This window comes from Rana temporaria, chromosome 5 (assembly GCF_905171775.1).
Source record: "Rana temporaria chromosome 5, aRanTem1.1, whole genome shotgun sequence".
NCBI lineage: Eukaryota > Metazoa > Chordata > Amphibia > Anura > Ranidae > Rana > Rana temporaria.
This window is the reverse complement of record NC_053493.1, coordinates 426,408,541-426,433,359: the sequence shown is the minus strand read 5'-3', so window position 1 is coordinate 426,433,359 and position 24,819 is coordinate 426,408,541. Positions and strand designations below refer to the sequence as shown.

Sequence of the window (24,819 nt, the reverse complement as noted above, 5' to 3'; positions counted from 1 at the left end):
ACTGTCCAGGGCCCAATAATCTCCTATTGCCCAGGGCCCAATAATCTCCTACTGTCCAGGGCCCAATAATCTCCTACTGTCCAGGGCCCCAATAATCTCCTATTGCCCAGGGCCCAATAATCTCCTATTGTCCAGGGCCCAATAATCTCCTACTGTCCAGGGCCCAATAATCTCCTATTGCCCAGGGCCCCATAATCTCCTACTGTCCAGGGCCCAATAATCTCCTATTGTCCAGGGCCCAATAATCTCCTATTGCCCGGGGCCCCATAATCTCCTCTTGTCCAGGGGCCCAATAATCTCCTATTGCCCAGAGGCCCAATAATCTCCTATTGCCCGGGGCCCCATAATCTCCTATTGCCCAGGGGCCTAATAATCTCCTATTGCCTGGGGGCCCCATGAGTTGTCAGTCCGCCCCCGGGTCTTATTGACCCCCCCCCCATATCTCACTGTAAAGAGGACCTGTCATGTTATATTCCTATTACAAGGGATGTTTACATTGTAATAGGAATAAAAGTCATCACATTTTTATTTTTAAAGTGTAAAAAAAAACAAAAAAAAAAAAAGTAAAATTAACAATAACATTTTTTTTTTAAAAGCGCCCCTGTCGCCGTGAGCTCGAACGCAGAAGCGAACGCATACGTAAGTCCCGCCCACATATGAAAACGGTGTTCAAACCACACATGTGAGGTGTCGCCGCGTGCGTTAGAGCGAGAGCGATAATTCTAGCCCCAGACCTCCTCTGTAACTCAAAACATGCAACCAGTAAAAAAAATGTAAAGGGGATTTTAAAGTACCACTTAAGGACCGCCTAACGCCGATATACGTCGGCAGAATTGCACGGCTGGGCACAGGTACGACCCGGTCCGAAGCTCCGTGACCGCGCCCCCGCGGGACCCGATCGCCGCCGATGTCCCGCAATCGGTCACAGGAGCTGAAGAACGGGGAGAGGTGAGTGTAAGCACACCTTCCCCGTTCTTCATTGTGGTGCTGTCACTGATCGTCTGTTCCCTGATATAGGGAACGACAATCACTGACGTCACACGTCCAGCCCCGCCCCCCCTACAGTTAGAAACACATATGAGGTCACACTTAACCCCTACAGCGCCCCCTAGTGGTTAACTCCTAAACTGCAACTGTAATTTTCACAGTAATCAGTGCATTTTTATAGCACTTTTTGCTGTAAGTATTCACAAAGCAAAGTTGCGGCGGCGTAGCGTAAATAGGCCGGCGTAAGCCCACCTAATTCAAATGTGGAAGATGTGGGCGTGTGTTATGTACATTTATTGTGACCCCACGTAAATGACACTTTTTACGAACGGCGCATGCGCCGTCCGTGAAAGTATTACAGTGCGCATGCTCCAAATTAACCCACAAAAAGCCAATGCTTTCGACGTGAACGTAAATGACGCCCAGCCCTATTCGCGAACGACTTACGCAAACAACGTAAAACGTGAAAAATTCGACGCTGTTCCGACGTCCATACCTAACATTGGCTGCGCCTCATATAGCAGGGGTAACTTTACGCCGGGAAAAGCCTAACGTAAACGGCGTATCTGTACTGCGACTACCGGGCGTACGTTTGTGAATTGGCGTATCTAGCTGATTTACATATTTCTAGGCGTAAATCAGCGTACACGCCCCTAGCGGCCAGCGTGAATATGCAGTTAAGATACGACGGCGTAGGAGACTTACGCCGGTCGTATCTTAGAGAAATTCTGGCGTATCTGATTCTTTGAATCAGGCGCCAAGATACGACGGCGTATCTCCTACATGAATCTGGGCCTATAAATTTTGCGCAAACCAATCGATAAACGCTTATTGCGAAAAAAAATTTACCAAAAATAGGTAGAAGATTACGTATCGGCCTAAACTGAGGAAAAAAAAGTTTTTTGTATATATTTTTGGGGGATATTTATTGTAGCAAAAAGTAAAAAATATATATTTTTTTTTCAAAATTGTCGCTGTATTTTTGTTTATAGCGCAAAAAATAATAACCGCAGAGGCGATCAAATACCACCGAAAGAAATCTCTATTTGTGGGGGGAAAAAAGGACGCCAATTTTGTTCGGGATCCACGTCGCACGACCGCGCAATTGTCAGTTAAAGCGGCGCAGCGCCGAATCGCAAAAACTGGCCGGGTCCTTTACCTGCATAATGTCTTAAGCAAGTTAAAGCATGAAACAGATTTTTTTTCCCCCCGAAAAATTGCTGCGCAAATACCGTGCGATATAAAAAGTTGCAATGACCGCCATTGAATTCTCTGGGGTCTCTGCTAAAAAAAAAACATCTATAATATTTGGGGGTTCTGTGTAATTTTCTAGCAAAAAAATGATTATTTTTTTTACATGTAGGAGGGAAGTGTCAGAATTGGGCTCTGGGCGCCAAGTGGTTAATTGAAGGGAGGCTCAACAAGCAGAAGTTCACAAAGTACCATCCCTGTAATTACTAACAGGCACTAAACTTTGCTCCACAAGCAACCAACGGGCAATAAACTTTTATTTCATGTTTTGAAAATGAAAAATTATTTGCTGACTGAACACAAAGGCCTGGATTCAAGAAGCAATTGCGCCTGTGTAACCATAGGTTACACAGCGCAATTGCTTACTTGCCCCGGCGTTGCGAATGCTCCTGATTCAGGAACATCGTAACGCCGACTGCAGCCTAAAATCTGCGTGGAATAAGGCTCTTATGCCCGCATATCTTAGGCTGCATTCTTGCGGTGGCCGCTAGGGGGCGCTCCCATTGTGCTCAGTGTATAGTATGCAAATTGCATACTAACACCGATTCACAATGTTACGCGAGCCCTGCGTACGCAATTTACGTTGTTTCCGTACGGCGTGTTTAGCATAAGGCTGCCCCTTCTAATAGCAGGGGCAGCCAATGCTAAAGTATACCCGTCGTTCCCGCGTCGCGACGTTCGAATTTTACGTAATTTGCGTGAGTGATTCGTGAATGGCGCTGGACTTTGAAGCAAATGACGTCCTTGCGACGTCATTTGCCGCAATGCACGTCGGGAAAGTTTCCCAACGGAGCATGCGCTCTACGCTCGGCGCGGGAGCGCGCCTAATTTAAATGATTCCCGCCCCCTACGGGATCATTTAAATTGCGCGCGCTTACGCAGGGCAAGTTTACACAGCGCACACGAAATTTACGGAGCTACTGCTCCGCGAATCGCGGATAGCGCAGGAAATTTGCGGGGGCGCAGGGCAAAAATGCTGCCCTGCGCCTCCGTAACTAAGGGGCAAATCTACCTGAATCCGGGCCAAAGATAGTATTGTACCAAGCCTCCTCTGTATAAAAGCCTCCTCCGTATAAAAGCCTCCTCTGTATAAAAGCCTCCTCCGTATAAAAGCCTCCTCTGTATAAAAGCCTCCTCTTCTGTTACATTGGAGGTCCTCCTACATACAAACCCATAACCTAGAAACAGGGCCGCTGATAAGCCAGTACAACTGGCCCTGTTGTACCGGGCCCGGCCAGCAGGGGGGGGGGGGCACGGACAATCTAGGATGAAAGAATACAGAAAAAGAATACTAATAAAAAAAATTCACCAACAAGCAATCGCAACTGTAACGGAATGGCCCGTGATACCCAGAGACTTTTGAAGGATGGGGGGTACTCCTGTGCCAGCTTCACCAATGACTCTTGGGTCTAGGGTCATCCTATGTCCAATAGGGGCATAGGATGACTGAGAACTGATATCTCGGATTTCATGAGATGGGACAGTAATGATAATTCATGTATTGCAGGAGATCTTGGAATATTACAGGTGGTTAATTCTGACCCCAACAGGTCAATAGGGGTGATTCGTTCATGTGGGGACACAGGCTGTTGAGGTGTTAATTGAGTCTGGCTCCTAAGATATTTCATTGGCCCGGATTCACAGACATCGGCGCATATTTATGCCGCCGTAGCCTATCTAATATACGCTATGGCGAAGCAGCGCACAGAGGCAAGCACTGGATTCACAAAGCACTCGCCTCCAAATCTACGCTGGGTTTCTTAGTCGTAACTCGTCGTAAGTGGAAGTGGGCGTGAGCCATGCAAATGAGGCGTGACCCCATGTAAATGATGGATTGAGCGTCATAAAGATACGAATAACGTACGGCGCATGCGCTGTCCCGTGGACGCATCCCAATGCGCATGCTCAGAATCACGTCGAAACAACTGCCTAAGATACGTCGAATCACTGCCTACGACGTGAGCGTAACCTACGTAAACAACGTAAAATACGACGGCTGTGTTCCCTGGTCCATAACTTTGCATGAGTTGCGCCTCCTATATGGGGAATAACTTTACGCCGGACGTACGACTTACGCAAACCGCGTATATTATGCGCCGGGCGCAACTATGTTTGTGAATCGGCGTATCTCCCTCATTTGCATATGTGCATAGAAAATCTATGGGAGCGGCAAATGCGCCCAGCTTAACTATGCGCCCACGATACGACGGCGTAGGCAAGTTACGTCGGTCGTAGGAAGCCTATTTTCAGGCATATCTAGTTTTGTGGGCACGGCGCACAGATACGACGGCGCATAGTTACACATACGCGGCGTATCTCGAGATACGTCGGCGTAGGTGCTTTGTGAATCCAGGCCATTGTGTGAAAGTCTATTGATGATAGATGTGTTGGGGGTTGACAGTGTGAAAGGTCAGATGGCTGACTTTTCAGCTGTAGTGGATTAGCATGTCAATTACGTCTACAAAGCAATGTGTATTGTGTATTGTGTATCAGGTGAGAATACAGACAGGTGAGAATAGCTTATCGCAGAGTCAGAACGTCTGGGTAAATGACGAGTAATTAGTTCATGTAGATTATCTGAATGTCATTATCTAAAGGAATGTGTATTGTGTATCAGGTGAGAATAGCTTATCGCAGAGTCAGAACGTCTGGGTAAATGACTAGTAATTAGTTCATGTAGATTATCTGAATGTCATTATCTAAAGGAATGTGTATTGTGTATCAGGTGAGAATAGCTTATCGCAGAGTCAGAACGTCTGGGTAAATGACTAGTAATTAGTTCATGTAGATTATCTGAATGTCATTATCTAAAGGAATGTGTATTGTGTATCAGGTGAGAATAGCTTATCGTGGAGTCAGAACGTCTGGGTAAATGACGAGTAATTAGTTCAGGTAGATTATCTGAATGTCATTATCTAAAGGAATGTGTATTGAGCACCCATTGTGTCATGTTGTGGGTGGAGTTGAGTCATTGTCCATATTTGGTTGCTAACTGTATAAGAAGAGCTGAGTTTACCATTAAAGGATCCTGTCTGTTTGGAACCAGAGAACAGAGCTGTGTGTCTCGTTATTCTGGGGGGGGGGGGGAATCTGATGGGTCCTGTCTGCTGGATTGTGGAGTGTCAATAAGCTCTCTTGGGTTGGTGGAATGGAATATCGTAACGGCGTTAACCCCTGACCGTTACAGCAACATTTCGCATTGCCAATTCAATAACGCATGCGCTGCCTGCAGTGACAAAAGTGCCACCCATGCTGCCAACGCCATAATGGAATTGGCAGCTTGGGTGGCACTGTCTCTGTAGGCAGCGCATGCGTTATGGCATTGGCAGCATGGGTGGCACTTTTGTCACATGCGTTATGGCATTGGCAGCATGGGTGGCACTTTTGTCACTGTAGGCAGCACATGCGCTATGGAATCGGAACTGTCTGCATCACATAATGGCGTTGGCATGTCCCACTGTCAAGTCGTTGATCGCCACCATTACCTGCACTTTGTTTCAAGCTGGGGTCTGGGGGGGAGGGGCAGGGGTGTTGCTGAAGGGGGAGCCAGGGGTGTGGCCGAAGGGGGAGCCAGGGGTGGGGCTGAAGGGGGCCCCAGGATTTCTATCAGCGGCCCTGCCTATAAATAGTGCAAACTAGGGGGGGGGATCAAGTAAAGGATGACCGTATTGGGAGAGGAGGCTGTTCCCTCATGAATATTCCGCAAAAATGTTGGGACACAATATAACGGCTTGTAGGCAGTTAGAGTTTTATGCTGCCCCAGTCGGGAGGGTTAGTGGCAGGGCTTTCTTTTCAGGGGGAACGTGGCGGAGTGCAGTTCCGGCATCTCCAGCACTGAATATATGTAATGGAAAGGGCTGCTGGAGGATCTATGATGCTGGATGCTGGTAGGGTATAATGTTGTGTGAGGGATCTATTGTTGTTGGGGGCTTGTGTTGTAACGAATCACAGCACAACCGGCCAGGTGAGCGCTCTACCCAGAAGCACTGATCACGCCCCCAAAAAATGCAGCCACATCGCCATTTTACTCACTGACGGTACGGCCGAGACCCGTTTTGTTCCAACGCTGGCTCTACGCTGCCCTTCAGTGATTGGACACAAGTAGGTAGATTCAGGTAGGGTTAGGCCGGCGTATCAGTAGATAAGTCGACCTAACTCAGAATCTACGCCGACTTATGTTTAAGCGTATGCTCAAACAGAGATACGCTTAAACATATCTAAGATACAACGGCTTTTGCCATCCTATCTTAGATTGCAATATTTCGGACGGCCGCTAGGTGGCGCTTCCATTGCGGTCGGCGTAGAATATGTAAATGAGGAGATATGCCGATTCACGAACGTACGCCCGGCTGCCGCAGTACATTTACGCCGTTTACGTAAGAGATAGGCCGCCTAAAGTTATTCCATCAAATAGATGGAATAGTAATGTTAAGTATGGGCGCCGTTCCCGCTTCGAGATTCAAAATTTTTACATTGTTTGCGTAAGTCGTCCGCGAATAGCGATTTACGTCCACGTCGAAATCAATAGGCCGTGCGGCGGACTTAGCCGCAAAGCACACTGGGAAATGTAGGCGCCCAGCGCATGCGCAGTTACAAAGAAACGTGAAAAACATAAGGTCAAGCACAATTAGCATACAACACGCCCCCCTAACACACATTTGAATTAGGCGCCCTTACGCCCGCCGATTTAGGCTACGCCGCCGTAACTTAGCAGGCAAGTACATTGTGAATCATGTACTTGCCTCGCAAACTTACGGCGGCGTAGCTTAAATTCCTTAAGCTACGCCGACACAAATCTACCTGAATCTACTTAAAGGGATTTATGATTTATTCCAATCAAAAGCAGGGGGTGGGGATTGTGCCTCTCCAGACATTCACAGCCAGGGCATGTACTGTAAGTAAAGCAGCAATGTGGCGCCCTTTTTTGGGGGCATCAGATCACCCGGGGGGGGGGTGTCAGTTTAATTCCAGGACACTGTATTGTCCTGGAATGAAGGTGCCCGGGACTCGGGACAGACCTTCAAAATGCGGGACTGTCCCGAGCAATTCGGGACATGTGGTCACCCTAGGGGGGGGATCTAATATTGCTGGGGGGATATATTGTTGCTGGGGTGGGGTCTATTATTGCTGGGTGGATCTGTTACTGCTGAGGGGTCTAGTTTGTCTGGGATGGGGTTCTATTATTGCTAGGGGGATCTATTGCAGCTGAGATGGGGGTTGGGGTCTATTATTGTTGGCTGCAGGGGATCTATTTTCATGTTTTTTTTGTTATCATTAACAAATGCATGTTATGCATACAAATTACTTAACACCAGAAAATAATACTTGGTTCTGCATTCTGTAAAAGGGGTGTTACTGGTAGGTGGATAGTGGGTGGAACCAAGAGACAGTAATACTCAGAGGTGGGTAAGGGGCGGAGACAGGGGGTGGCTTACAAGAGGGGGGTTCCTGCATCTATGCGCTTAAAAAAATAGCCCTGGTTAGTGGTAATTATGTTCCCGGAACTTTCTTTGTGAGCTTTTCTGGGTCTTACGCACTGGTCCTGTGTATTATAAAAAGGACAGGGGTCTGGACATGAGGCGGGGCTCGAGAACAAGAGAAAAGCGGTCTCTGCTGTTACCATTGCCGGAGTCCATCTGGCTGGCCTGCTGAATATGCAGAGATTGTAGTGAACATCTGGCTTTAGGATCCTTCTACAGCCATGGGGCAGTGGGGGAACTACCAGGGTCACAGCCTTAGCGTTCCACCACTGTCGGGGGAGCCCCAGCAGGGTTTCTGGTGGCAGGGCTCTGAGCTCAGCACGTCTCTCTCATACAGCCCAGACCCTGCACTGACAGTTCCCTCCTCCCTTGCACGGATGGGAGAGTAGAGATTTGATCTGCCTCTTCTCCTCCTGATCTACTGTTGGTGGACCAATGATGGGGCTGACAGATTCATAAATGATAACAAAGAGGAATTTATTATAGAAACAAAGTTGCTGACAAATTTATCTTATAAAAAAAAAGGTCTTCTCAGGGTACAGAAAATGTCCTCATCATCGTACAGAGTAGAAGATTGTCTCCATTGTAGAAGATTGTCTCCATTGGATTGTCTCCGTTGTAGAAGATTGTCTCCATTGGATTGTCTCCGTTGTAGAAGATTGTCTCCGTTGTAGAAGATTGTCCCCGTTGTAGAAGATTGTCCCCGTTGTAGAAGATTGTCTCCGTTGTGGAAGATTGTCTCCGTTGTAGGAGGTCCATATGATGGATTTGTAGCCAATTACAGTAAATGACAAATTTGCCGTTTCTCATGTGACAGCTGAAGATCAGATGAATGTCAGGCGAGTCTATGGTTGTCATTGTGGTTCCAGACGGACCTGACAAGGAGGAAGTGGTTTGACTGCAATCTTCTCATCTTCTGTTCCTGCTGAGATATCAGTTCTGAAGGTCCAACAAAACCATCACAGCTGCTCAGTTTAAGCGTTGTCAAGCCCCACCCATCATACCTAATCATCACTAATAAAAGCCAGATTATGGCTGCCGCGATTGAAGCTTGGGACTGAAGTTCTGGAAACACTTCCAAAGGTCCTCATTTGGATATCTGATGGTTCAGAGTTTTGGTTCTATCAAAGAGAAGGGAAAAGATTATCGGCTTTATACCGTTGCAGTCCATACATGAGTCTATAATAGTGTTGAGCAGAATATGCCATATTCGATTTCGCGATATATCTCGAATATATATTCGAATATTCGAGATATATTCGCTAAATTCGAATATTCGTGATATTTTATCGAAAGTAAATGATTGCGATTTTTCGCTATTGCGAATGCGAAAATAATTGCGATTTTTTGATAACTGCGGTAGGAGCACTCTGGCTCAGAATATTCGTGATATTTTATCGAAATATCGCAACATGCGAATGCGATATTTATTGCGCAATTTCGAGAAATGCTGGAGGAGCGCTCTGATTGGCTCAGAATATTCGTGATATTTTATCGAAATATCGCAACATGCGAATGCAATATTTATTGCGCAATTTCGAGAAATGCTGTAGGAGCACTCTGATTGGCTCAGAATATTCGTGATATTTTACAATACAAAATAATTGCGAATATTCGGCAAATGCAGAAGGAGCACTCTGATTGGCTCAGAATATTCTTGATATTTTACAATACAAAATAATTGCGAATATTCGGCAAATGCAGAAGGAGCACTCTGATTGGCTCAGAATATTCTTGATATTTTACAATACAAAATAATTGCAAATATTCGGCAAATGCGTAAGGAGCACTCTGATTGGCTCAGAATATTCTTGATATTTTACAATACAAAATAATTGCGAATATTCGGCAAATGCAGAAGGAGCACTCTGATTGGCTCAGAATATTCGTGATATTTTACAATAGAAAATAAAAAGTGTTTTGCATTGGTGGTGATTCTTTACTCTATCCATCTGTCACAGCCGTTTGTCAATCAAACACCTTAAAGATTGAACACGTTCATGCTGCATGCTTTGGACTTTTTTTCACTTCACATATCAAAGACATTTTTATGAAAGATTATTTTTCTATTATTGGGACTATATTTCTTTATATATTTGTTTCACTGTGTATTTCACAAGTTATTTGCGCTTGCTTATTTTATAATTTGCCCACATGTCTTGTCACTAGACATATTTTTTATTCTTGTAGAGCGACTCCATTTTCTGTCTTGTATTAATTTATGTTGTATAACATTTTTGAGTTGCTGCTGTATTCTCCCCTTTTTTAAGGTATGCGCAATTTTTTCCTTCTTACAAAAAAAAATAATATCAAACATACAAATATTCATAACAGAAACATACACAAAGCCCCCCCCCCTTTTGCATCAGAGACAATCAGAGTTCTCCTACCACAGTTATCGAAAATTCGCAATCATTTTCGCATTCGCAATAGCGAAAAATCGCAATTTTTTTTTTTTCAATTTGGCAACATAAAAGGATCGCCTCAGCTTAGCTACTCGGCCCAGGGTCTCTAATCATACCAGCAATGCTTTTAGACGTCGATAGGATGTGATCTGTTTTAAAAATCAAATTGAAAAAATGCGAATATTCGGAATTGCGAATATTCACCGCGAAATTCGAAATATAGCGCGATTTCTCGAATATGCCATATTCGAGCCGAATATTCGCAATACGAATATTCGTGAGCAACACTAGTCTATAAGTCTGCAGTCCATACATGAGCCTCTAAGTCTTCAGTCCATACCTGAATCTATAGGTCTGCAGTAGGGTTGTCCAGATACCGATACTAGTATCGGTATCGGGACCGATACTGAGTATTTGCGGGAGTACTCGTACTCGCGCAAATGCTCCCGATACCTAAATAGAATACTTTTTTTGTATTTATCAACATGTTCTATGAAAATTCTTTGAGTTTTTTACTACTGCGTGACAAGCAAATAAAACATTTTTATTCATTTTTACTCATTTTTATTCTTTTATAATGTCTTGAGTTAGAGTTCTTCATAATTCTAAAGAAAATATCCTTAGTCTGTATTGTGGTTGGAAAACTGTCACATGACATTTAAAATAAGTATCGGTATTCGGTATCGGCGACTACATGAAAAAAAGTATCGGTACTTGTACTCGGTCCTAAAAAAGTGGTATCGGGACAACCCTAGTCTGCAGTCCATACATGGGGTGGCCAATGCAAGAGAAAGACAATGGCAGGAAGGATAGGTACAGGACAATAGCAAGAGGAAAACAATGGCAGTAGGGGTATGTGTAGGACAATAGCAGAAGGAGGACAATGGCAGTAGGGGTAGGTATAGGACATTAGCAAGAGGAGGAAAATGGCAGTAGGGGTAGGTATAGGACAATAGCAAAAGGAGGACTATGGGAGTAGGGGTAGGTATAGGACATTAGCAAGAGGAGGAAAATGGCAGTAGGGGTAGGTATATGGCAATAGCAAGAGGAGGACTATGGGAGTAGGGGTAGGTATATGGCAATAGCAAGAGGAGGACTATGGGAGTAGGGGTATGTATAGGACAATAGCAATAGGAGGACAATGGCAGTTGGGATAGGTACAGGATAATAGCAAGAGGAAAACAATGGCAGGAGGGGTAGGTATAGGACAATAGCAAAAAAAGAACAATGGCAGGAGGATTAGGTATAGGACAATAGCAATAGACGGCCAATAGCAGTGGGGGTAGATGAGTAGGTATAAGGACAATGAAAAGAGGAGGACACTAGCAGGAGGGGTAGGTATAGGACAATGGAAAGAGGAGGACAATGGCAGTGGGAGTAGATGGGTAGGTATAGGGACAATGGAAAGAGGAGAACAATGGCAGTGGGAGTAGGTATAGGACAATGAAAAGAGGAGGACGCTAGCAGGAGGGGTAGGACAATGAAAAGAGGAGGACACTGGCAGGAGGGGTAGGTATAGGACAATGGAAAGAGGAGGTGGTAAAGGAACGTGACTGGAGCGGTAAGTAAAGGGCAGACACAAGAGGGGTAGATAATGGGCAATGACAGGAGGGGTAGATAAAGGACAATAACAGATGGGTATGTAAAATAAATGAGATTTCGGAGACCCCCTTAGAGAAGACATGTGACCCCTGGTGAACAGGCCCATACACGGTCAGAATTAGGATGGCACAGCATAGTAATAAAGGAAATGTTTGCACTCAAGGAAGACTTTGTATTTTCAGACGTGTTCTTGAGTTGTTAGATATTCAATGACGTAACATTTTAAAATAAAGAGTATTACCCAAGAACTGATCAATATCCCAGTGATGACCCCCCTCTACCCACTGGCCCTGAAGAAGGAGTCGTACCGGCACCGTCCCCTCCCGGTGGAGATCCTCCAGGATTTTCCCGGGTTGGTCAGTCCATTCCCACTCTCTTCTCCAGGAGAACTGGGCTCTTGGCAGTCTCAGCACCGGTTGGTCGGTGGCGGCCCCCAGGACAAGGCTGTCCATGAAGGTGGGTTTTGGTTTTTTCTTTCTCCTGGAAATGAACCAATAAAGAATAAAAGGAAACATATATTAGACATTAGCATAATGTAATGATAATTCCTGATTTGATCCTAAACCAAGCCTGGTCAACCAATGACTATGTCTGCATCCTTAGACAACATGGTGGTGGACTATCTCGATGGTCTTCATGCTGTCTGTGGGGTATGAAAATCTTTCTGAACTGAGAAATTCAACAGATACTTTGGGATTTCAGCACTTTGACAGCTGGAATGAAGGGTTCCATCATCTCCGAGCTTGGCCTTCCTCCTTGTAGGAGACCAGTTATGATCAGAAGTGAAGGAACCAATGTGTCTAGATGGGGTCTCCTATTCTTCTGATGGCTGACGCGTCTCGCTCATAAACACCAGAACACATCATCGGGGCCGGTCTGAGGTAATATGGGCCCCCAAACTAATATTAGAATACCCCACATAAGCAAGATCGTCCTTCTCATCCTTCTCACTCTCTCTGTGAACAATGAAGCCACTGAAGACGGCACTGAGACCACTGGACTGACGTCCTTCCTGACCTCCCCTGATACAACTTCTCACCCGTAACCATGTGGCCATAGGCAGTGGATTCAGATTGGTACCAGATTGGAGTCCAAGGAATCCTTCATTGTAATAAATGGTTAAAGGAGGTGATGTCACCCCGTGACGTCCCCTCACTTGGGGCAGTTCCTGATCACACAGGTGACACCCAAGGCCAGCTGGTCATTCGTTGTGTGTTCCACACAGGATGTCACAAGATTGTAGTCCTGTGTGTGCGACCTTATCTGGTGTCCTCACGGCCCATGTACCAAGATATGTAACCCGCCGCGATAACCTCCTGCGTCCATTTTCTGTCACCCCGCTGGGGAGCCTGATGGGCAAACACAAAAGGGTTCATTCATCCCAAACCGACACCTCCCGCCGGGCCCTTCACACCCTCAGAACACAGCTAGAGCTGCCAGAAATTGTGCAAGAGACGGGTCACACCGCCAGAACCTGCCAAATCATTTAACCGGACAAAGTGCAGAGATAACGGCGGCACAAACACCGCCTGTCCAAAACAGATAGAGGTAGAGGAGAGCAAAACAGAATAAATCACTAATAAATAAATACGTACTGGCTACTACCTTACCAGAGGAGCTTATGTTCTAATGTTCCCCTGCAAGTCACCCACTATTATTATACATTTATATAGGTCTGACATCAGTCTCTGTACAGAGGAGCTTACACTCTAATGTCCCCTCCCCCCCACAGTCACATCAGTCTCTGTACAGAGGAGCTTACACTCTAATGTCCCCTCCCCCACAGTCACATCAGTCTCTGTACAGAGGAGCTTACACTCTAATGTCCCCTCCCCCCCACATCACATCAGTCTCTGTACAGAGGAGCTTACACTCTAATGTCCCCTCCCCCCACAGTCACATCAGTCTCTGTACAGAGGAGCTTACACTCTAATGTCCCCTCCCCCCACAGTCACATCAGTCTCTGTACAGAGGAGCTTACACTCTAATGTCCCCCCCACAGTCACTCGCGGTGGGGTCAAATTGGTGAGAGGCTGACCCCAGCACTAAAGGACTACGATGCCAACCAGTGATCCACCACACTGCCCTTCCTGAGTTATTAATTAATTACAAAACAAAAACAAAAAAACAATCTAAACTTCCCCTCCTGGTAGCTCTGGGGGGTAACACAAGACAGCAATTGCCCCATTTCTCCAGGATACAGAGGTAAGGCACTTACCGGAAGTAATAGAAGAGAACAGTGACCAGCGACACCAGAAGGACGCCGACAACGCAGGACTCCGCAATCACCACCAGCAGGAAGGCTGCGGGAGACAGAATGTTATATATCTCTATAACACCCCAATACACATCATTCTGACCCATCACTTCCCATACTGAGCAATTACACCCCAAAACACCCCGTCCTGAGCCATCACACCCCAATACACCCCGTCCTGAGCCGTCACACCCCAATACACCCCGTCCTGAGCCGTCACACCCCAATACACTCCGTCCTGAGCCGTCACACCCCAATACACTCCGTCCTGAGCCGTCACACCCCAATACACAACATTCTGACCCATCACTTCCCATTATCACCCATACTGAGCAATTACACCCCAATACACCCTGTCCTGAGCCATCCTACCCCTATACACCCCGTCCTGAGCCGTCATACCCCTATACACCCCGTCCTGAGCCGTCCTACCCCTATACACCCCGTCCTGAGCCGTCACACCCCAATACACAACATTCTGACCCATCACTTCCCATTATCACCCATACTGAGCAATTACACCCCAATACACCCTGTCCTGAGCCATCCTACCCCTATACACCCCGTCCTGAGCCATCATACCCCTATACACCCCGCCCTGAGCCGTCCTACCCCTATACACCCCGTCCTGAGCCGTCACACCTCAATACACCCCGTCCTGAGCCATCATACCCCTATACACCCCGTCCTGAGCCGTCATACCCCTATACACCCCGTCCTGTGCCGTCATACCCCTATACACCCCGTCCTGAGCCGTCACACCCCAATGCACCCCGATGTGAGCCGTCATACCCCTATACACCCCGTCCTGAGCCGTCACACCCCTATACACCCCGTCCTGAGCCGTCACACCCCAATACACCCCGTCCTGAGCCGTCACACCCCAATGCACCCCGATGTGAGCCGTCACACCCCAAAACACCACGTCCTGAGCTGTCACACCCCAAAACACCCCGTCCTGAGCCGTCATACCCCTATACACCCCATCCCGAGCCGTCATACCCCTATACACCCCGTCCTGAGCCATCACACCCCAATACACAACATTCTGACCCATCACTTCCCATACTGATCAATCACACCCCAATACACCCCGTCCTGAGCCGTCACACCCCAATACACCCCGTCCTAAGCCGTCACACCCCAATACACAACATTCTGACCCATCACTTCCCATACTGAGCAATCACACCCCAATACACCCCGTCCTGAGCCGTCATACCCCTATACACCCTGTCCTGAGCCGTCATACCCCTATACACCCCGTCCTGAGCCATCACAATCCATTAAAACCTATCCTGAGCCACCAGACCCCAATACATCCTACGGTGAGTGAACAAATCCCCATTATAACCCATCCTGAGCCATAAAACCCAATATACGCTCGCCTAAGCCATCACATTCTATTACAAGCCACTCTGAGCAATCACACCCCAATACAGATACCACATCCTAAACCATCACAGCCAAATACATTCAATCCTAAGTCATCACATCCCTATACACCCTATTCTAAGTCATCACACCCCATTATAACCCATCCAGAGCCAAAAAAAACCTTATTAAACCCCATCATGGGCCGTCACATACAATTAATATCCACCGGAATCATCACATCCCAATACACTCTATGCAGAGCCACCATACCCCATTAAAACCCATCCTGGGCCATAAAACCCCAAAATACTCCAGGTTTACCCATCGCATTTCATTAAAAGTGATCCTGGGCATTCACACCCCAATACAACCCGATTCTGGGCCATCACACCCCATTAAAACTCATCCAGAGCCACTACACCCCAATACATCACATCTCCAACCATTATGCCACAATACACCCCACCCCATCCTGAGCCATCACACCCCGATATACACCATCCTGAGCCATTGCACCCCCCCTACACCCCCTCCTGCGCCATCACATCCAAATACACCCCATCCTGAGCCATAACAGTCCAATACACCCCATCCTGAGCCATAACAGTCCAATGCACCCCATTCTGAGCCATCGCACCCCATTCTGAGCCATCACACCCCTGTTGTCTGGCCACCATGGGAGAAACCTGTCAAAGTGGGCCAGTCTGGATGAAGTCCAGGGCCAAATTTTTGTCCCAGTCCAGGCCTGGATACACCCCATCCTGAGCCATTGCACCCCCTACTCTCATCCTGCGCCATCACACCCCCCTACACCCCATCCTGCGCCATCACATCCAAATACACCCCATCCTTAGCCATCACACCATTACTATAACCTATCCTAAGCCATTGCACTCCAATACACCCCATCTTGAGCATCACACACCATTATAACCTATCTTGAGGCATTACACCCCAAAACACCCCACCCTGCACTACCACATCCCAATACACCACACAATATTATATATATATATATATACCCAATACATGAGAATGGGAACCTCTCTGCGCACCCATACACCTAACTTCCTTTTCTGTAGGTATGGTGGGGTGGGGGGGGGGGGGGGTATCAGTGTACCAATCGGTACCCTTTAGATGGGCAGTTGGATGGCACTCACCCTCTTGGCAGTTGAAGCCGCCATATCCCAGGGGGCATCTGGAAAACAATAGAGGGAGATACAGGAGATGGTCAGTTGATGGTGGGGGAGGTCCAGTTTGCCCGAATGTATGATGAGATCAGTTCATTCATAATGATGTCATAGAACGTCCAGCCCTCCACACATTGCATGCAGCATTCTCATCGCCGGGGTTGGCGGTGCTCCTCACAGTGACTGGATCAGGAAATAGTCACACTGATGTGCAAGACGCCAATATAAACATTTCTTGGAGTCCATCAAGAGGCACAGGAATTCAGATACAGTTGGGTTATATGGCCACCTATAGGTGGATTGGACACTGAAAAACAAAAAACTGTAACCCCCCCCGTATAAACCCCTCCTCTACCCAGCATGCCTCAGTTTTGTGGTAAAACAGTAACAAGGGCATGAATGGAATCCCGGAAGAATCAACGTCTTGTTCTCCTTCATTAAAGGATACAGTCTGGAGATCCAAAAATGAATCCAACTGAGAGGTTGGTGACAGCAAAAACCCTGAGGGCCGCCCTAGAAGGACTGGGGACCACATACAGCAGTGGTGCCCAACCTTTTGAAGGCCGAGGGCCACTTAAGCGACTTGGTAGCCAGTCTCGGGCCACAATGAGTGGAGTGAACAGATGACAGGTCTGTGTCCAGTCTGCATATGCAAAGTAGACAATCTACTCTATGGGCCCTCCGATCCAATCAGATAGAAGGGGGCAGATCCACTTGTTTTTTTTCAGCAGATCGGATTGGAGGTAGGCGGGTGTAAACGGACAAAAGTCTATTTAGATCTGCAGCTCCATAGAGGTGAATGGAGAATCCGATTGGGTCAGATTGATCATGTGAAAGGGGCCTAAGGCTGCTTTTACACTGATGGTCTGTGGTCTATTGTGGCGCAGTGTGTGGTTTTCCCGCCGGTTAACTGCACTTTGCCATAGACGTCTATTATATTCTGCAGGCGTGGTGCACTTCCTGAAAATCTGCTTTCTTCCTCTACTGCCGGCTTCATTTACAACACTGATGCTCTTGGATGGCAGGTCGGCAATCGCGGCTTGCAAACCAGCCATCCCAGGGCAAGAGGTCGCGGGCCACATCAGAGGGCTCCGCGGGCCACGTGTGGCCCCCGGGCCACTGGTTGGGCACCCCTGACTTACAGCATAGGAACCGTCTGGAGGACTAACAGTCAAATCTGAATGGATGAGGTGGGACCCCCTACCAGATACGGTAGGTAAACCTGTCAACACGACTAAAAGGGAGAGCACTGAGGGTCAACAGGACCAGGATGGAGGAGGACACTAGCAAAAAATGGGTAGAGGTGGGGTTATCCCGGGGCTGGCTTACAATTTGCCTGTTTTCCGGTGTCCAATCCCCCCGTAGGCTGCAGTATAACCCGACTGACTGTATCTAAATTCCAGTGTCTGTCAAAAAAGTGGAGAATTATGCTCACAGCAGCACTCACCTCTGGCACTGACCCTCCGTCCACCTGAATCCGCTCTCACATGCTGCAAGATGAAATCGGCACAATAAGAAAGGGTCAGATTTCTATGAACCCCCCCCTTCCCCCCCTCCCTGGTCAGTTCTGTTGGCCCTCTCCGCATACGAATCTGCCATTCTATGTGTAATGAAGAGTCGGAGAATCTCTTTATCCTGAGACTTAGGAGGACGTGAGCCAATCCAGCAAGCCAGTTGACCTCAATAATCTTACTGCCATAGGCCTCCACCAAGTAATAAAGACATTGGATGGACGGCTGCACTTCTTGATGGTTGTCTTTATTGTAAAACAAATAAAAAGTAGCACTACAAAACACAGCAAAAGATGGGGATAGCAACCTACGCGTTTCACACTATCAATTAGTGCTTAATCATGGCCTCCACCAGTGTCACCCCCAGATGAGCCTCCACTCTATTCATATACAGTACAACTCTCCTCCGTGTGCCTCTCTGGATTCATTTCACTTGGCGACTGGGGCCTGACCCACCCTGATTTCATAGTTAAGTTCAGCCTCCTCCCCAATGGGAAGGCCTTATTGGCCGAAAAGGTCACCCTCATTAGAAAAAGATGTGCCAGTGGGCAGGGCTGAGCCAGAAAGTCAGAGAAAGTCATCAGGATCAAGTAACAACGTGAAACTAAATCAGAGAGGCACAAGGAGGAGGCATTGTGGGTAATAGCAGTGAGAGATACTATAATTTGGAGTCGAGGTTTACTCCTCAGCTGTGGCTCCTAAATGGGTCCCTATAGTGTAAATGCTGCCTGCTAGTGTCCCTGTAGTGAAGACATGTAGGTAGGTACTGTGCCTAAGTGGCCCTGAAATGATAACAAGTAGGTATGTACTGCCTTTAAATGTCCCTGTAGTGGTAATATGTAGGTAGGTGTTGCCTGTTAGTGTCTCTGCAGTGATGATATGTAGGTAGGTACTCATGTTAGTGTCCCTGTAGCTATGGCTTGTAGGTGGGTAGGTACTGCCTGTAAGTGTCCATCACTCACCTCTACACGAGCGGTCACTGGGGTCGAATTTATAATATCCATTCTGGCACTTGCAGGTCACGAGCCCCGCGTGGCTCTGACAGTCGCTGGAGGAGGAGTCACATAATGCAAAATCACACAGACTGAGACCTGCGGGAGAGGGACAGAGAGATGAGACAGAGGAGGGTGACACCTGATTTGGGGGGGCAGGGGGACAACCATGAAGGTTGGGAGATACATGGCTGTGTCTGAGGGACCTAACATGAGAGAGGGGAGATCCTAAACTGTGTCTGAGGGGCCAACCATGAGAGAGAGGAGATACTGGGCTGTGTCTGAGTGGCCAACCATGAGAGAGAGGAGATACTGGGCTGTGTCTGAGGGGCCAACCATGAGATAGAGGAGATCCTGAACTGTGTCTGAGGGACTAACCATGAGAGAGAGGAGATCCTGAACTGTGTCTGAGGGACCTAACATGAGAGAGGGGAGATCCTGAACTGTGTCTGAGGGACCAACCATGAGATAGAGGAGATCCTGAACTGTGTCTGAGGGGCCAACCATGAGATAGAGGAGATCCTGAACTGTGTCTGAGGGGCCAACCATGAGAGAGGGGAGATCCTGAACTGTGTCTGAGGGACCTAACATGAGATAGAGGAGATCCTGAACTGTGTCTGAGGGACTAACCATGAGATAGAGGAGATCCTGAACTGTGTCTGAGGGGCCAACCATGAGATAGAGGAGATCCTGAACTGTGTCTGAGGGGCCAACCATGAGAGAGGGGAGATCCTGAACTGTGTCTGAGGGACCTAACATGAGAGAGGGGAGATCCTGAACTGTGTCTGAGGGACCAACCATGAGATAGATGAGATCCTGAACTGTGTCTGAGGGGCCAACCATGAGATAGAGGAGATCCTGAACTGTGTCTGAGGGGCCAACCATGAGAGAGGGGAGATCCTGAACTGTGTCTGAGGGACCTAACATGAGATAGAGGAGATCCTGAACTGTGTCTGAGGGACCTAACATGAGATAGAGGAGATCCTGAACTGTGTCTGAGGGACTAACCATGAGATAGAGGAGATCCTGAACTGTGTCTGAGGGGCCAACCATGAGAGAGGGGAGATCCTGAACTGTGTCTGAGGGACCTAACATGAGATAGAGGAGATCCTGAACTGTGTCTGAGGGACTAACCATGAGATAGAGGAGATCCTGAACTGTGTCTGAGGGGCCAACCATGAGATAGAGGAGATCCTGAACTGTGTCTGAGGGGCCAACCATGAGAGAGGGGAGATCCTGAACTGTGTCTGAGGGACCTAACATGAGAGAGGGGAGATCCTGAACTGTGTCTGAGGGACTAACCATGAGATAGAGGAGATCCTGAACTGTGTCTGAGGGGCCAACCATGAGAGAGGGAAGATCCTGAACTGTGTCTGAGGGACCAACCATGAGAGAGGGGAGATCCTGAACTGTGTCTGAGGGACCAACCATGAGATACAGGAGACCCTGAACTGTGTCTGAGGGACCAGCCATGAGATATGGGAGATACTGAACTGTGTCTGAGGGGCCAACCATGAGATAGAGGAGATCCTGAACTGTGTCTGAGGGACTAACCATGAGATAGTGGAGATCCTGAACTGTGTCTGAGGGGCCAACCATGAGATAGTGGAGATCCTGAACTGTGTCTGAGGGACCAACCATGAGATAGAGGAGATCCTGAACTGTGTCTGAAGGACCTAACATGAGAGAGGGGAGATCCTGAACTGTGTCTGAGGGACCAACCATGAGATAGAGGAGATCCTTAACTGTGTCTGAGGGGCCAACCATGAGATAGAGGAGACCCTGAACTGTGTCTAAAGGACCTAACATGAGAGAGGGGAGATCCTGAACTGTGTCTGAGGGGCCAACCACGAGATATGGGAGATACTGAACTGTGTCTAAGGGGCCAACCATGAGATATGGGAGATACGGAACTGTGTCTGAGGGGCCAACCATGAGATAGAGGAGATCCTGAACTGTGTCTGAGGGACCAACCATGAGAGAGGGGAGATACTAGGCTGTGTCTGAGGGGCCAACCATGAGGGTTAGGAATACTAGGCTGTGTTTGAGGGGCCATTCATGAGAGGGGGAGATACTGGGCTGGGACTGAAGGGCCTACTGTAAGAAAGGGGAGATACTGGGCTGTGTTTGAGGGGCCAACCATGAGAGAGGGAAAATTCTAGGCTGTGTTTGAGGGGCCAACCATGAGAGAGGGGAGATATTGGGTTGTGTCTGAAGGGCCAACTATGAAGGATGGGAGATACTGGGCTGTGTCTAAGGGGCCAACCATGAGATAGCGGAAATACTGGGCTGTGCATGAAAGACCAACAATGAAAGGGGAGGGGGAGATACTAGGCTGTGTCTAGAGGACCAACCATGAGATTGGGGATTATACTGGGCTATGTCTGAAGGACCTACCATAAGGGATGGGAGACACTGGGCTGTATATGAAGGACCAACCATAAGATAGGGGAGATACTGGGCCATGTCTGAGGGACCTACCAGGAAAGAGAGGAGATACTGGGCCGTGTCTGAAGGACCTACCATAAGACAGGGGAGATACTGGGCTGTGTCTGAAGAACCTACCATGAGAGAGGGAAGATACTGGGGCTGTCAGAATGGCAACTGGGCCGTGTCTAAGGAGTCAGTCATTTCAGAGAGATACTGGACTGTACCTGAGGGGCCAACCATAAGATCTACCATGAGAGATGGAAGATACTGGGCTGTGTCTGCTGAGGGTAGAAACAAGTTCTCTATAACCGCACTACAACTTTAAATCCATTTCGACTTTCTACTGCCATGGGGTAGACCCCGTCCTTCAGCTTTAATCCCCCAGAGTCTGGAAATCTCAGCCATTTCTTCTTTAGTTTGTACATTTTATTTGCATATCTCTTGGAAATACATTTAGAATGGATCTGTGATGAGATCCATAAGAGTTGAAGATTTGCAAAGGCTCCGATAGAAGCTTTTCACTCTACTGGACTTTACCTACATTGGGTGCCTGCGATTGTTCATTAGGCTCCATCTCTTAGTATCAAGTAAAATGAATCTCCAGCTAAAACTTGGTTTTCAGTGTTAGATGGAGTGTAGAAGGATCGGTCCTTCTCTCCGAATATTCAAAAGTATATTTGTGGGGTCTTCGAAACGCGTCAACCGACTGAGTTCATGGGAGGTCTACCTAGGCATCACTACCTGCCTTGATCTCTGACTCCACCACATCCCATTCCTCACTGACCCCCCCACAATAGGCACCACCTATACCGGAGTGGCCGGAGAGCCCCAACATGTTCCACAGACCCCCCACAATAGGCACCACCTATACTGGAGTGGCCGGAGAGCCCCAACATGTTACACAGACCCCTCCACAATGGGCACCACCTATACCGGAGTGGCCGGAGAGCCCCAACATGTTACACAGACCCCCTCCCCACAATAGGCACCACCTATACAGGAGTGGCCAGAGAGCCCCAACATGTTACACAGACCCTCCCACAATAGGCACCACCTATACAGGAGTGGCCGGAGAGCCCCAATATGTTACACAGACCCCCCCACAATAGGCACCACCTATACCAGAGTGGCCGAAGAGCCCCAACATGTTACACAGACCCCCCCACAATAGGCACCACCTATACCGGAGTGGCCGGAGAGCCCCAACATGTTACACAGACCCCCCCACAATAGGCACCACCTATACCGGAGTGGCCGGAGAGCCCCAACATGTTACACAGACCCCCCACAATAGGCACCACCTATACTGGAGTGGCCGGAGAGCCCCAACATGTTACACAGACCCCTCCACAATGGGCACCACCTATACCGGAGTGGCCGGAGAGCCCCAACATGTTACACAGACCCCCCCACATCTTACTCTGGTAGACGTCTGCTGCAAGAAGGGAGATACAGGAGCCATTTCCCTCCTGACACCGAAGGGCCGAGACGGTCAGTTCTTCCCGCAGAACCTCCTCGGTGATCTCATGTAGCATGGAGAAGGAGTGGACGACGGTCACGTGTCCTTCGCTGGGTCTAGCAGAAGAACAAAGCGGAATATCAGGTGACATAGAAGAAGGGAAAGGACAGGTCCACACATGATTACAGGAAATGTACATCCCATGACTTGAAGACAGGCAAATATGACACATGATGGGTGTCAGGACACGTATGGAATCCACACGCAACATATAGATGCACCACTAATCACATACTGACACATACTGACACATACCGACACATACCGACACATACAGACACATACAGACACATACTGACACATACTGACACATATTGACACATACCGACACATACCGACACATACCGACACATACCGACACATACAGACACATACTGACACATACCGACACATACCGACACATACCGACACATACTAACACATACTGACACATACTGACACATACTGACACATATTGACACATACCGACACATACCGACACATACCGACACATACCGACACATACAGACACATACCGACACATACCGACACATACCGACACATACCGACACATACAGACACATACTGACACATACTGACACATACTGACACATACCGACACATACCGACACATACCGACACATACCGACACATACAGACACATACTGACACATACTGACGACACATACCGACACATACTGACACATACCGACACATACCGACACATACCGACACATACCGACACATACCGACACATACCGACACATACTGACACATACCGACACATACCGACACATACCGACACATACCGACACATACCGACACATACTGACACATACCGACACATACCGACACATACCGACACATACCGACACATACCGACACATACCGACACATACCGACACATACCGACACATACTGACACATACCAACACATACCGACACATACTGACACATACCGACACATACTGACACATACCGACACATACCGACACATACTATAATGGGACTTCTGTGGTATCCATCACACCAACAACGTACTGTTAACCACTTTAAGACTAAGGCCTCGTACACACGACCAAGTTTCTCGGCAAAAACCAGCAAGAAACTTGCTGTTTTTTTTTTTGCCGAGTAAACCGGTCGTGTGTACACTTTTCGACGAGCAAACTGTCGAGGATCTCGTAGAGCCAAAAAGAGAGCATGTCTTCTTTTTCCTCAACGGCAATGGGGAAATTTGGCTCGCCGAGATCCTCAACAGCCTAACAAGGAACTCGACGAGCAAAACGATGTGTTTCGCCCGTCGAGTTTCTCGGTCGTGTGCACGAGGCCTGAGGCTGTGTACACACGATCGGTCATAACCGATGAAAACTGACTGCAGGACCGTTTCATCGGTTAACCGATGAAGCTGACTGATGGTCTGATGTGCCTACACACCATCGGTTAAAACGCGTCAGAACGCGGTGAGGTAAAACACATGAAAAAAACGAAGTTCAATGCTTCCAAGCATGCGTCAACTTGATTTTGAGCATGTGCGGCCTTTTGACCGAAGCCTATTTTTCAGACTCTGGCCCGGATTCAGAAAGGAGTTACGTCGGCGTATCTCCAGACTCCGAGTGTGAGGCGTCGTATCTCTGCGACTGATTCATAGAATCAGATACACCTCACTGTTGCCTAGATACAAGCGGCGTAAGTCTCCTACGCCATATATAGATTTACGCGGATAATATGCAAATGAGCTGGATACGCCGATTCAGAAACGTATGTGCGTCCAGGGCATTGATTTACGACGTTTACGTTAGGCTTTTTCCGGCGTAAAGTTACCCCTGCTATATGAGGCGT

General features: G+C 47.9%; 1 protein-coding gene across 1 annotated transcript; it reads right to left on the bottom strand.

Moving 5' to 3' along the window:
- Positions 1-8,366: 8,366 nt before the first annotated feature.
- LOC120941748 (protein HEG-like) lies at positions 8,367-23,242 on the bottom strand. The gene is made up of 7 exons (XM_040355381.1): positions 22,903-23,242; positions 19,023-19,151; positions 17,997-18,039; positions 16,520-16,557; positions 13,944-14,028; positions 12,034-12,205; positions 8,367-8,839 (listed from the first exon to the last, which is right to left on the bottom strand). Exons 1-7 carry the CDS (start codon positions 23,210-23,212, stop codon positions 8,723-8,725), a joined length of 894 nt encoding a protein of 297 aa, XP_040211315.1. The 5' UTR covers positions 23,213-23,242; the 3' UTR covers positions 8,367-8,722.
- Positions 23,243-24,819: the final 1,577 nt, after the last annotated feature.

Coding starts and splice junctions, on each gene's coding strand:
- LOC120941748 (XM_040355381.1), bottom strand. CDS start 23,212: ATGTTGCGTGTGGATTCCATACGTGTCCTGACACCCATCATGTGTCAT. Junction 19,152..22,902: donor TGCAGCAGACGTCTACCAGA/GTAAGATGTGGG, acceptor CCTCTCCCGCAG/GTCTCAGTCTGTGTGATTTT. Junction 18,040..19,022: donor CAGTGACCGCTCGTGTAGAG/GTGAGTGATGGA, acceptor TTCATCTTGCAG/CATGTGAGAGCGGATTCAGG.